The 14091-nt window shown below is 41.6% G+C and overlaps 1 protein-coding gene across 3 annotated transcripts; it reads right to left on the minus strand.

Annotated features, from left to right (window-relative positions):
- Window positions 1–85: 85 nt before the first annotated feature.
- pfkfb4b (6-phosphofructo-2-kinase/fructose-2,6-biphosphatase 4b) lies at window positions 86–11087 on the minus strand. 3 transcript variants are annotated; one of them, XM_086040849.1, is made up of 14 exons: window positions 10897–11087; window positions 4885–5001; window positions 4687–4783; window positions 4025–4091; window positions 3872–3946; window positions 3745–3801; window positions 3530–3651; window positions 2857–3064; window positions 2622–2768; window positions 2433–2537; window positions 2211–2340; window positions 1882–1944; window positions 1745–1809; window positions 86–1672 (listed from the first exon to the last, which is right to left on the minus strand). In XM_086040849.1, the coding sequence occupies exons 1-14, from the start codon at window positions 10937–10939 to the stop codon at window positions 1604–1606; spliced, it is 1365 nt and encodes a 454-aa protein (XP_085896975.1). In that variant the 5' UTR covers window positions 10940–11087; the 3' UTR covers window positions 86–1603. The 3 variants fall into 3 exon arrangements, with proteins under 3 accessions (XP_085896975.1, XP_085896974.1, XP_085896973.1); XM_086040848.1 differs by lacking the exon at window positions 10897–11087 and adding an exon at window positions 6041–7502 and having other exon boundaries at window positions 86–1324; XM_086040847.1 differs by lacking the exon at window positions 10897–11087 and adding an exon at window positions 6041–7502.
- Window positions 11088–14091: the final 3004 nt, after the last annotated feature.

Here is a 14091-nt window from a genome sequence, read left to right on the forward strand (position 1 = left end):
CTAGGATGTGCTTAAAGTCAGCTGGAGTAGGTTCCAGCTCACCAATGGCCCGTTAAAGAAAATGCAAGCATAGAATCACAGTGGCTACCAAGCAGAGAAACTTTATTGACATTTGTACAACTGAAAAGGAGCAGCAAGGCAAAGTACACTTTCCACAACAGTTGTGTACATAAACCAATATAGAATAAAACACGTAATAAAACGTACATAAGATTACCATAATAATCGTATGACAAACGTGATGTTTAGATTTGTTTAACTTTACAGGGCACAAAGCTGAACACATCAGTGAAAACAAGTGTTTGGAGTATGAACATTGGGATGGGAACAAGTGATTGCAATTATATGGAACGGATGTTTTGAAACAAAATCAGGTGCACCTGGCTCCCCGAAATATTTGTCCCCCCAGTCAAGAAAATTGCCCAACTTGAATGAAAACTACGCAGATCTATTTTACGTCCATCACAGTCGACTCATTAAAAAAAAAAAAAGCCACTGAATGTTACCCCAAAGATTATTTTTGTTTCCAGAGTTCCCTGACATTCATCCCTAAATGTTCAAAGGGCTCTTGAAAAAGTCGGAGAAACCCAAAAAGCACCAGTGACGTTTGTCACTACTCCTTCTGTTAGCATACTCAACATGCAAAGGATAATTAACACCGCTTATGACATTCCATATTTCTTCAAATAGTGCCTGTTCCCCAAATGCCGTGATTCCCAAAGTATGGCACCACCACCACTCGTGGTATGCAAACGCCCTATAAAGAATCACTGCTTAAGTGCAGTTCAACAGTGCAACTTTTGAGTTCATTCGTAATATACAGCTGTTGTTCTCTGACAATATCATGTGCATCTTTGCTACATTTTTCCATAATTGTCCTTCAGTCTTTTTGGGGCACTTGACATCAAGTCTTAATCTAAATAAAACAACCTCCTGGCCACTATTTGCAGAAATACGATGAACCACAAAGACATGGAAATGATTGTTTTCTTCTCATATTCAAACCACTGAAGCACATACGGTCACTGTCGAGTTCTTGCTCTCACACGCGCGCGCGCGGCTTTATAAAACAGCAACACATTAAGTGAGCGCTTTTGACAGTGCGGGAGGATATGTCTTGTATACGACAGCATAACAAAAACACATGCTGTCCATTGGGAAAGTTACAAAAACGTGACGCTCGTGTCGATCGTCTTCATGTCATCGACGGCGAGCGTCCTCGCGAGGCAGCTGATAGGTCACACAGGAAGCGCGAGCGAGGGCGTCAGAAGTGCGCCGGCACGGTTTTCAGAGCGGCTTCTGTGCTACGCTGCATGCTCACATTCTGCAAGAGCCACAGTTTTTGACATCAACAGGGAAACAAAACAGATGGAAAGTGTGGATTTATTTTGGTGCATCTTTCCACGACAAGAAATACAAATGGACATTAACACTGATCATCGTGAAGAAACATTTTCAAGCTACATTCACAATGAGGACAAAATTTAACACGACGATTAAGGTCATTTGCATCGGTTGAGAGGTTACATGTTGTGTTTTGGCTTCATGGTAGTACAAGTTTAAATCTAAGACAGACTGGAGGTAGATGTTTGTAAAGCATTGATCAAGGCATGACCGGAAAGGACGGACGTGCGCGTGTGGACAGCGAGGCGTCCTCCAGGCTGAGATGAGTCTGGGTAAAAAAATGGTGGTGAGGGGAAGGGCGGAGTCACTCCTGATTGGTAGCGGCGGTCCGCTTACGTACCTCCGGTCGCTCTCGGTGTGTGTTCACGGCATCCACGCCTAAATAGATTGACTCCACTTTGCATCCTGAGAAAACAAAACGCTTGTCATTACGTCCCGTCTTCTACGTGTCAATTTGGAAACCATAAGAAAATTTACCGTAAGCCAGCGGGGTGAGTTTCAACACTGTGTGCAAGGGGCACTTAAGATAAGGCAACTCAACTGTGGAAGAACAAGACAAAACAACGTTCAATTATGTAGCTTCCAAAAACACGTCAATTAACTTGACAAAACATGGAGGTACACCTGTCCATTGTTGTTATTGGAAAACTACAATTTGAGGCGACAGACAGTACTGTACTGGATTTTTTTTTTTTTTATACTCACAAACACGGTGTGATTGTAAAGGAAGACGGAAACTGTAGCTTTATTCTAATAATACAATCTCTAGCTTGTGTGTGTGTGCTGTGCATTTGAGTGTGTGCTACCTGCGGTCTTGTCTAGGAAGTAAGCGAGAAGGCAGCGCATCACGGCCTGGTGACAAACGACCAGAACGTTCTCCTGCCTCTCCAGCTCCATGATGACAGGCTCCAGACGCTGCACCAGGTCTTCGTACGACTGAGAGAAAGAACGCAGTCTTCAGCACTGAAACCGTTAGGGTTTGTTTTTTTTGTTGATGTTTTTTTTAAACTAGCATGTGCACTGCTGACCTCTCCTTTTGGATAGCGGTAGCGATATTTGTCCTGGTCTCTGAGTGCGAATTCCAGAGGGTAATGCTCTTGGATCTCTTCATACATCATTTCCTCGCACACGCCCTACGGGACGAGACACGAGGAAATGATGAGTTATAGCGCAGCTTGAAAACGTTGGGGCCTCAACGCACAAACTATCCCACTCACGGCGTCAATCTCGTTGAGAGATTTCCACTGTTCGTACGGCACTCCCAGACACTCGGCTGTCTGGATGGTTCTCTTCATCTGGCTGGTCCAAACCTTCAGATCCTTGATGTTCTGCTCCTGGATGTACTTCCTCAGACATTTGGCATACTAGCAGAAAGGAAAATAGAAAACATGATATTGTAGGAACCACGAAGGCCAGTCGTGAAGACGCGGGACTTTGTCCGGGGTGGAGCACCTCTTTCCCCCGCGCCGACAAGGCCGAGTCGCCTCCGATGCGTCCCTTGATGTTGAGGTCGCTCTCGCCGTGCCGACTCAGGTAGATGGAGCGCGGCGTGATGTGGATGTTCATCAGGTAGTAGACGATGCGGCTCTGGATGTGGTCCTGCACGCGGTTCACCAGGTAACGGCGGCCCACGTCCATGATCTTGATGTAGGGCATGTCCCTGAAGGACGACAGCGCGATTTCGTTACGTACACCGTTCGTTACGCTTATTGGGGTTATATCCCTCTCTATTTAAAGCGAAGGTCAACCCAAAAATGTTCTTTACAAAAACATTTTCGATGCAGCCCCACTAAGTCTAAATTTGATATTCTGATTAATATTCATTTGATGGGGTGTCCATTTTGCCACTTTCAGTCGACTGAAAATGACATCGCAGTTGCTCAGGGCTCAGGTAACGACCAATCACGGCTCAGCTTCGGAAAACAGGTGAGCCGTGATTGGTCATTACCCGAGCAACTGTGATGTCATTTTCAGTCGTGGATTTACATTTTTATTTCTTGCACGAAAATGTTTTTTTTTTTTCAACTTTAGTTATTCCATTACTTTTTGTTAACTATAATAACCTTGTTCCCTATGTACACTAGCGCTAGATTGTGCACTCGCACCTCATGCTGTGTCACCTCACCTGTCCAAAATTTCATCCAGAGGCTGATAGGACGACTCGTAACACTTGATCCTCTTCATAAAGTCTTCAATGGCTTCTTGAGTGTCACAGTGGATGTAGTCTGGGCTGCCGAGTTTCACTTGCTAGCGCGACAGCAAACACACACACGCACACACACATTGTGACGATGTTGGGTTTGTTTGAATGTCAACAGAGACGTCATCATGACAACTCACCACGATGTTCTGCGCGATGACATCTGGGTCTTCACACACGGACTCCACAAAGAACACCTGCATGCACGGCAACAGCGTCAGTGGTCAGTCGGTGGGCTTGTTGTCACGCAAGCGCTGCTGCACTTGCCTTGAAACCGTTTTGCTCCGCAAACTTGACAATGGCGCCTCTTCTTTCTCTTGTCGTATTGGTAGCGTCAAATACCTGAAATCGCAAGACATCAATTACCACGCATCCATGAGAGATTCGCTGACATTTTGAAAGGAGGAAAAACGGACTCACGGCCACTTGCCCGCCTTCAACGCTGAGGTACTGCCGAACATCGTTAAGAGCTGCCATTGCACAGTGACTGCAGGGACACAAACATGTCCACACACTTCACTGATGCCGTTCATTAACCCTTTCACGCATGAATTATGATTTGATGATATGATTCATAATATAAAGATTTTTTAAAAATTGATTAATATAGGCGAAAGCAACTTTTAAATAGCTGTCCGCTGTAGTGACCACTGTGCTTTAAAACGGTTGAATTAGAACATCTTGGAAAATGTTTATTTGTTCCAGTAGTTCATTTCAAAAGTGAGACACATTAAGATTCCCTACACAGTTAAAAATGTCATTTGTTATCATTTTTATGGTCAACTGTACAGATTTCAGCTGGCAAACCCCCCAAATTTCCCAACACCTGCATGCAATACACATCCTGCAAATTCATTTTATTTCAAACAACACACTGTAGACAGAATGTCTTGACCCCACAATTTACGTAAATAGTATGTGTGGACATAGCCACGGTGCGACCACATAGTCTTTTTATAGATGTATGGTTTGTTTTGGGTCCATATAGCAGACACTGGTCCCGTGTCAATGAAGAAAAAGGAGACATTCAAATTACACGAAGATGACAGAAATGATTTGATTTGGTTCATGTGCTTACTCACCGTCTGATTTTTAAGCCTTCTTCATTATCCGGACTGAAAAACTCAAAGGATTTGTAGATCTTCACACACTCCCTACGGTACTGGCCCACATTGAACTCTGTAACACACACACACACAAAAAAAAGTAAAATTACAACAAAAGAACATTTATGCTGACAGCGATTCACTCTCCAGCGACTTCAATGAAGCGGCGGGTACCTTTGGTGGGGACTCCGATCCAGTTTAAGTAGCGCGTTAGCTTCTTGGAGATGTAGGTCTTCCCTCGCGCCGGAAGGCCCACAGTCACGATGAGGGTGGGGCAGTTGGTCATGCATACTGTCAAAACAAACAAACATTTTCATTTCTGCTCACTTCGCAAATTGCCAACGTCAATGTGAAAGTAATACAGGAAGTCAGGCTCTTGACAAGTGGACGACGTGACGTATGTAGATAACCACAAAAGAGTCGATGCAGCTTGTTTAACTCACTTTGATAAGTTGATAGCAACTCTCAACACACGTAAGCAGATTCTGCTACTTTGTTATTATGTTAAAGTATATTTTTGACCCATTAGCAATTCAATTTGATCGCACAGACTTTTTTTTTTTTGCCTCTTTTGGGACAGTCGAAAACGCTTTCATGTTAAAAAGCTTAACTTCTAACTAAGCTTAATGTCTCAAAACCGTGATCCATTAGTCACAAAAATTCATGTGCAAAATTCATACCCACTTCTACCAAGGAAAATATTAGACCGATCGACCCAATATTTGGGATTTAATGGACATTAAGCCTTTTCCTCTCCATATGCACTCACTATAGAGAAAAAGGCTTAGAATGATTTAATGCAAACTACCGCCAAGCGTCACCCAAATTATCTCTACTCGTGCCGATTTCAACGTCTGAAAATATTAAAAATGAGCCATTCAGTTCAGCATCATTATGGTAATAATAGCCGGGACAGTGAGAGACAAATTGCAAATTGTTAGACTAATTCAATTGCTCGTGTTTCTGCCGAGGTTTTACGAGGAAAAGACAGTGTGTCTAGAGAGAACTCGGTCCAATGACTGATGCAGCAGTGCAGTGTGAAAGCTGCAGCTGAAACAGCAGCACAACACGCAGGGCTTGACTCAGCAAAAACAAAAGAGGGTCCTACAACAGAGACATCCAGAGGGGAGAGGAGTTGGCAGAGTGCATTTGAAAACAACCACTGATGTTGTGGATAATTGAAGTCCCGTTACTTAAGACCGAAGCACGTGACCGCTTGCTGCGAAAATGATGTAAAAGCCACGTGAAAATATTTATATTCAAAACATAAAACTTTGGACTACTTGGGGAAACGACCCTCCTTTGACGTCCGGATTCTGCATTTTCTTACCACGTCTCTGTGCAATGTGGCCGCTCTTGCCCGGCAACCAAATCTTCCTCAGCGGGTTCTGAGTGAGCTCCCGCGCGCAGGCGTCCACCAGATACTCCTCGTTGTCTAACATCATTCACGACGATGCCGCTGATGATGATGGTAACTAGAAGAAACTAACGAAAATCTCGGGCTCGGTTCTGCGCGCACTGAGTCTGCTGGGGGAGGATGTCTCACATCAGTTGAGGAACAGCAGGTTGCCGCTACCGTAATGATTGGAAAAGTACGCGCATCGGGAATCGAGGGGAAAAAACAACATGTTTTCATCCCTTAAAATGTGTTAAACACACATCTCTGGGTGATATATTAACGTACGAATAAATCGACGGTAGGAAAAAAATGAAAATACTCAAGAGTTTCGAGTGTACAACAGTTGTTACCGTAACGCCGCGGTTTGGGAGCGAGAGACTCAACGAGAAAAGCAGACGTTTCATAGAAAAACAGCCTTCGCGTGCAGAGCACGTGGACAGCGAGTGCAAGTGTAAATCTTGGCCAATCAGAGAACAGACCGGAAGCCTGGCAGCCAATGAACGCGCCGGAGCACCACAACAACCAGCTCGTGCCTGGCAGCTGGCAGCCCTCAGATAAAAAACAACTACAAAAACAGCCTCAACATTTTTTATTTTATATTAACTTCAGGAATGACTCGCACATTAAATTATATTATACATCAAAATACGTTTTTAGTTATTAGCATAGTCGAAGTCCTTTTGATAACTAATTTGAGAAGCGATTACTTAAGGGTTTGTGACTATAATGTACAATCTACTAAATGATTACTGACTCATGAAATGCAAACTGGTGTCATTACATTTCAGACTTACATGTGGTGACACAAAAACACCGCCACGTAGCGCTGTTTTCACATGCAGTTCAGTGAACTCTGCATTTGTTAGCAAGAATGCGCACAGAACTAAATGGCCCAAATTGAATTGCCATGGACAAAATGAATAGGTAATGCATCTATGATAATGTCTATTTAAAACAAGAAGCTAATTTAAAAGTGAATAGAGTCCCGCAAGATTTACAGCAAGAAAGCCTCCAATTCTGAATAGGGTTTTTTTGCCACAATATCGAAAAAGTGTTTTTTGGTTTTACCTGATTTTGCAAATTCTAAATATAATCAAATCAACATAGTGAGTGCACGCAAGAAGGTTAAAATTATACAAGTTAGCGATTGTCACTGTTTTACTAAGAACATTCCATTGCTGGGAAAGGTTATTTTAAAAATGGAGAAAAAAACGGATCTGTTTTTGGTCAGGATTCAGGAAGTGTGTGTGTTTGCAGGAGCAGCGGTGGTCCGTGTCTCTTTTGGTCTTTGGATATGACGTTTGGATACAGATATTAAAAATAGAAAAAACGTCTCGTTATTTGATTTTCATTTTAAAATACAAACACCAAAATTTAAATACAGCTTGATTTTTTTAGTTTGTTGTCTGGAACGAGTAAGGAAAAGTCTACAAACAGTTTGCTTTTTATTTTTCTATTCTAAATACAGCACGAGACACAAATCGAAATACGGCTCATATATTTGTTTTTAAGTTCCCAAAAGATGTCACTGACAACTATTTATTTATTTATTTATTTTAATTTATTTATTTTTATGATTATTTATTCATTTATTTATTTATTTATTTATTTACCGACAGCATTTCTCATACTGACCAGGAGATGGCGTTATGTACTGGAATGCTCCATTTCCAGTCTAATTCCATAAACGCTACGAAACAACAACAATAATAACAACAACAACAATAATAATAATTATTATTATTATAGATAAGGTAATTTAAATTAATCAGCTTCATGTAAAACGTGAGTAAATATTTCTTAGACTATTCAAGTAGACAACACAACCAAAAACATGCATGGATAAGCTCAGTGTTCACTTGTGCATTTGACCAAAATGTGCATTTGGGGTTCTGTTACCTTTATATTAGCAAGCTTCATTGCTAATACAAAGTTGTACTGCTTTATCTCTGCAATGCATGACCAAAAGTATGTGGGCAGCGACTCTTCAATTTTAATTGGTTGTGATATTGAATCTTAAATCTTCTTTCTGCGGTTGTCGCTCGAGCCCTTTAGCACACACAATGATTTAGATACGGCCCGTTTGTTTTTTTTCCCTGTTACAAAATGGCGATCCAGGAAGCATGAAGAGTCACTCCAGTGTCAGAAATATCAACACATTATTACACGTAGCAACAATGAGATTAGGATGGGGGAAGTGGGTGTGAACAGAACAGAATCCAGATCAGCTTCTCGACCACGATGACTACATTTCGTTTCATTCTACGTTTCATGACTACATAAGCAAAACGAATGCAGCGGAATCACCACCATGGCATTAAGCGCTACCACGTGCCCAAAATAACAATGTAAAAGCCGCCAGGATGACAACACAGTGCACGCGTGCGCATACGCAACCACAGCTATGCCTCAAGCCCATAATGAGATTCAGAGCGAGAGGGTGAACTTTCCCCCAGATCCTGCTCAGACTCCGCCAGGGAGGGGGGGAGCGAGCAAGAGGGATGAATTATTGGCATCATTCACAGGAGCCATAATAGAGACAAACACACACATACTGTACACAACAAAGGAGGCATATTTGAACAGAAAGATGGAAAGACGAGCTGTGCGATAGACGCCCGATCCGCACGCACGGTTGGAATCTCACGTTACCGCATATTGCCCTCCTTTTGCAGCACAAATGTGACAACACTGGCTGGATGCCCTTACCGCCACTGCGTGCTATCATGTTAGCATGACCAGCGGGCCATTTGGAGTAGATTAAGGTGAACGGAGCACAGTGCCATGGTGCCAGCTTGTCAGTACATCTGTCCAACACATACTTGGAATCAACGTCACTGTGTTCTTAGGAGGATTGGAGACAAGGTGCGGATCCTAGCTGCATACTGACATGACCGCAGAGTGCATCCATTTTCCAGCACTCCCTCTAGGCAATAGGAATTACATAATACAATCACAGCCTGTTTGTATTATAAGTGAGTCATTGGATTATACAGGTCAAGGCACAAGGGCTGGTGCACACACTCTTCACACTCACTGTTTAATTTAACACACACAGCTTTAACAATGAAACGAAGAGGAACAAGACATGTTTTTTTTCGACTAAATATGCACTGGCATGAGAAGATAAACAAGGTAATAGTCCAAAGCACGCAGCACCATAAATCCACTTGTAACGCATATATTTTGAAGCTATGCACTCATCAGCTGATAATAAACATAAAAGGGAATGCCTCTGGGTCATATACAGCATCTGAGAGCAATTCAACTGCATACCAGGCAAGTCTAAAAACAAATGAAATCTTTGAGGAATTACTTAACAAAGCTAACATTCATGGTTGAAGTGTATAAGCAAGCCAGAGAACCATAAGAAAAACCCCAAAAGCCCGAGGAGAACATGCAAACTCCACACAGGAAGGACAAAGCCCAGATTCCAACTCATGGTCTCTTGACATCTCTGCACTGCTTGACACCCTAACTGGGAATGATCACTTGAAACCCAAACCCTAACCTGTCTGAAACCTGAACGCTGACTTCTAATTTCAACTTGAAACACTAAACCTAATTCCTGACCCTAAAGCTACATTTTAAACCTAAGCCCTTCTCCACACTTCAATTTCTACTGGAGTACTAGTAAAAGTAGTGTCAGAGTAGTGTATGCAATAGTAACAAAAAAAAAATACACATTTGCTAAAAAAAAAATACAGAAGAAGAGGACCTTGAAAAAATAATTTCATGGCTAAAACTATAATTATAGCATTTGAAAATTGTAGTTTATTTCATTACTTTTACACTTTATATCTTGCACTAGACAAATAGTCCATACATTACAAAATAACGAAAGCTAATACTAAAACTAATAACTACATTAAAACGAAGCATTAAAAAACGAAAACTAACAAACCTGCTCTAAAACTAATTAAAAACTAACAGAATTATTATAACGCTGCTGACAACCTGTCGAGGGTGTTACCCTCCTCTTGCTCAAAGTCCGCTGGGATAGACTCCAGCTCACCCGTGATGCTAATGAGGTCCCTGTTGGGAGCTATCGTGTAAAATGTAAGTTAGGTGTTCTGCTATCAAATAAATATCGTCAAAATAACATTAACAGTGTTTTTTTAACTGCAGTTATCAGTGCAATAGCACATTTAGTGACATATTACAACCAAAACACACAATATGTGTCAGAGAACTTTTGTGCTGCCGCAACTCTTCGCTTTTTCTCACGCACTGAATAATAACGAAGCAAAGGCCACACACAGGATCTCTTTGCCCACATTGAAAGGGGAAAAAAATATATTTTTTGACACCAACCTTGAAACTGTTCTGACCCACCTAATGCGCAAGTTGCAATTTAAAAGAAAGCAACACTTTCCACCTCTGCATTTCAATGGCTAATGTGATCAGCTGTCCCATGTCGACTTGATTCTACCGGATGCTTTAAAACGATAAAAAAAACATGTGATGTGACATTTAAAAGCTTTTAGGCAGTTTCTCCACAACACCGGCTTGCTTCCTTGCTAGCAAACTCGGTTGAAAACACGTAATGGCCGATATTTGACAACAAAGTGTGTATTACTCAAATGGCATCAGAAACGAATGTTAATTTCCTTGAAGTGGGTGTTTTCCGCAGCTGTCCTCTTTGGCATCCGGAAGCCAGCCTACGTGACACACGCTTGTTTACTTCAGCCCGCTGCTAGCTAAAGTAGCACAACTGCCACTCCGAAAGCCACACTTTTCGTTTTACACACTCTTGCGACAAATGCGACAAAAAAGCTCCGGCTTACCTGCCCTGTCCCGCATGTTCCTCGGGCGACAGGAGCCCCTCATAGTCCGGGTTTAGCGCTCTAGTTCCACGAGTGGAGATGGAGAGAGTCAGTTAGTGGGAGGAGGAGAGGAGAGGACTTGGAGAGGCGAGTCCGAGCCTCGTTCGGCCAGCAATGAATGAAGAGCGCGCGCACCCACCACAGCACGCCTACTCACGTAAAGCAGCGCACGCGCACGTTCACTTGTTTTTGTTTTGCAGCTAGCGCACATGTCCTCATGTACTCCACGTTTGAGAACAGACTAGTAATAATAAATTACATTATAACATTGAATATCATAATTTATTCCCATTTTCAATATAGGATCCATAATTCATTCAATATAATATCACCGATTGATAAATAAAACACATACTAGTATTATGTAAGATAGTTTGTTCAAATAATAATAATAATAATGATAATAATAATTTATTCTGATGTTTTTATTAGATTTTATATAATTAACATACTTACAATTAACTATCAAAATACAATGCAAAATTATAAATGTATTCATAAAATTGTGTATTGTAATAATGAAATAATTTGATTTAGTAATTATTTATAATCAATTCACAAATAATTTAATGAAGTAAAGCATGTTAATGTATATGTACTGTAATGTAGTTTATAATAAAACAATGATTCACAAAAAAATTATTTGGTAAATTGTAATTGATATAATCATAATTATTTCATCAATTATTTTATAAAATCCACGTTTGTTAGATCTACAAGGTGGAGACTCAGGGTTGTCATGATAATGTTGATTATTGCCGCATTATGAATCTTTTGACGAGCACCTCTCGTCAGGTCAACCATTTACTGTTATCATGTACAAGAACTTTAGGAACTGAACCAGAAAGCGCGTTTATAGATGAATTTTTGTGATGTTTTTCTTCCTATTAAAAAAAAAAAATGCAGGAAATGCACACTGTCCCATTCAGCATTAGTGACCAACAACTTCCTTGGACCAGTACTTAGACCTCTGTGATGCATCCATTAAAGTGCACAGCGACTTTCAGCGGCTTTCAGGACGGCATCCTTGCTAGTCATTTTAACAAACACATTCTTGACTGTGCTATTGCCACATAGGAAGGTGCAGGTGTTTGACTGGCCAGCCTGCATTCCAAGCATCTGTCTGGTACAGTATGGCACCAAAGACACTGCACAGCCAGTAATGAAAAACAAACATTAATAATCAATGCATGATAACTGCATCTGAAACAAAGTGAGATCTAAAAATAAAAAACAAACTTAAAACATAAGACAATTAAGCACCATAAAGGTAAAGACAAATGTAACTGCCATAAAGTTATTTAATGTTATATTTTGTTGAAAACATTTAGTCACGTATTTTTGTAATTTAATAGAATATAATGAAAGAATATATTTTCTTTCAAATTTATGTTATGAACCATTCTCGCGAGATATGTACACAGGAAGTGAGCGAGGGTTAGCGTGAACACATACTGTCAAATACGCGCGACTGAAGGGGAAGGCCATTACATCAGTCAGAACGATGGCGACGCAACTGAAGGTGCACGGAAGTTTCTGTGGTGATTTTTTTGTGTACAAGCTGTCGGAGATTGGACTTCACTCTTTTCCTTATTTGGATATGTGCAGCCAGTGAGGTATTTGTTTGTTTTTATTGTACATTTCTGCTAACTTATTACATATGTACAGTACGTTTTCCATCCATCCATCCATTATCTATACCACTTGTCCTCACAAGGGTCGCGGGCGTGCTGGAGCCTACCCCAGCTGTCATCGGGCAGCAGGCAGGGGACACCCCGAATTGGTTGCCAGCCAATCGCAGGGCACACAGAGACAAACAAACACACACACTCACAATCACACCTAGGGGCAATTTAGAGTGTCCAATTATTAGCCTACCATGCATGTTTTTGGAATGTGGGAGGAAACCGGAGTACCCGGAGAAAACCCACGCAGGCACAGGGAGAACATGCAAACCCCACACAGGAAGACCGGGGCCGGGATCGAACCCACGACCTCTGAACTGTGAGGTGGACGTGCTAACCAGTCAACCACCGTGCCGCCCACAGTAAGTTTTACATTGCTTTATTGTATTGTATTTCTAACAGTTTGACGGTGGAATTGATGACGTCTGTCAAGACAAAGCCATTAAATTCATCAGTGAGAAAAGAGCTCCGGTGTCGTGTAATATATCCCGGGAAGGAGTGCTAAGGGGCGCTAAAACAAAATCAATCACATGCTGGGTTGATAGCTAAAGAATGAAAGTAATCGCCCTAAATAGCATAGCAGCTATTACATTGTATTCCACATGAACGTATCACTGGATAGCTATTCCACAGTGCGGATTTAAACTTGAGCCTCTTTTGCAAACAAACAAGATAAAATTCCTTTGCCTCGGCCTCACTGCAGCCAGAACAGTTAAACCCTAAGTCAGCTCACAACTGACGAGGCTGCATAACAGCGAGGTATGAAAAAACCCCTTTGGATCAACATCTTGCAGGAAAATGAGTGGAAGAATTTGTGTGTTGCAATTCATCTGAACCGGTCCCACAGTGACAGGAAAAATGGTACAGGAATGATAAAAGTTGCAAACAGCTAATGCGCAAATGTTAAAGTACAGACACACCCTACAACATGAGAGACTATTGTTACTAAAAGGTGAAGTGGCAAATCAAAGGAACAGTGCATGCAACTGTCGTTGCGCACCTTACATGCATGCTTGCGTGGGAAAAATGAGTATTATTGAAGTGATTTAGACGAAGTGATGTGTGCTTCATATGAGTGGGTCAAAATGTATCAAAAATGATGACAAGGCCGTTTGTAGTTTGCAGTGGTATCAAACGTCCCTGCGTCAGAAAACAGGTGAGCCGTGGCCTTCACAATGCGGCCCGAGGGCATGTTGACGTCAATTTCAGTCGACAGCAGAGGGAGGCAGAATGCCAAAATGGCAGCCCCATGGATGAAAATGTTTGGATTAATCTGCTTGATTGTCATTCCGGCACCAAGGCAATATTAATCAGAATACCGTGTTGTCAACACATGTGAACATGCAAGTTGGCAACCGCTATTTGGGGTCTTAAAAATCACGTGGTCAAATCATATGGTCAAGCTCGTCCAGGCTGGATTGTTGCCGAACCTGAATTCAAATTAATCCTTGATGTCTCACCTGCCGCTGTT

Source organism: Filicampus tigris, chromosome 9, assembly GCF_054856515.1.
Source record: "Filicampus tigris isolate MCC_2025a chromosome 9, RoL_Ftig_1.0, whole genome shotgun sequence".
Lineage (NCBI taxonomy): Eukaryota > Metazoa > Chordata > Actinopteri > Syngnathiformes > Syngnathidae > Filicampus > Filicampus tigris.

What these genes read in the sequence shown, in the direction of transcription:
- pfkfb4b (XM_086040847.1), bottom strand. Translation starts at nt 6,155, where the DNA reads ATGATGTTAGACAACGAGGAGTATCTGGTGGACGCCTGCGCGCGGGAG. An exon ending in TCATCGCGCAGAACATCGTG is followed by an intron (nt 3,652 to 3,744) that starts GTGAGTTGTCAT and finishes CTGTCGCGCTAG; the next exon opens with CAAGTGAAACTCGGCAGCCC. An exon ending in ACTCACCCCGCTGGCTTACG is followed by an intron (nt 1,810 to 1,881) that starts GTAAATTTTCTT and finishes TTGTTTTCTCAG; the next exon opens with GATGCAAAGTGGAGTCAATC.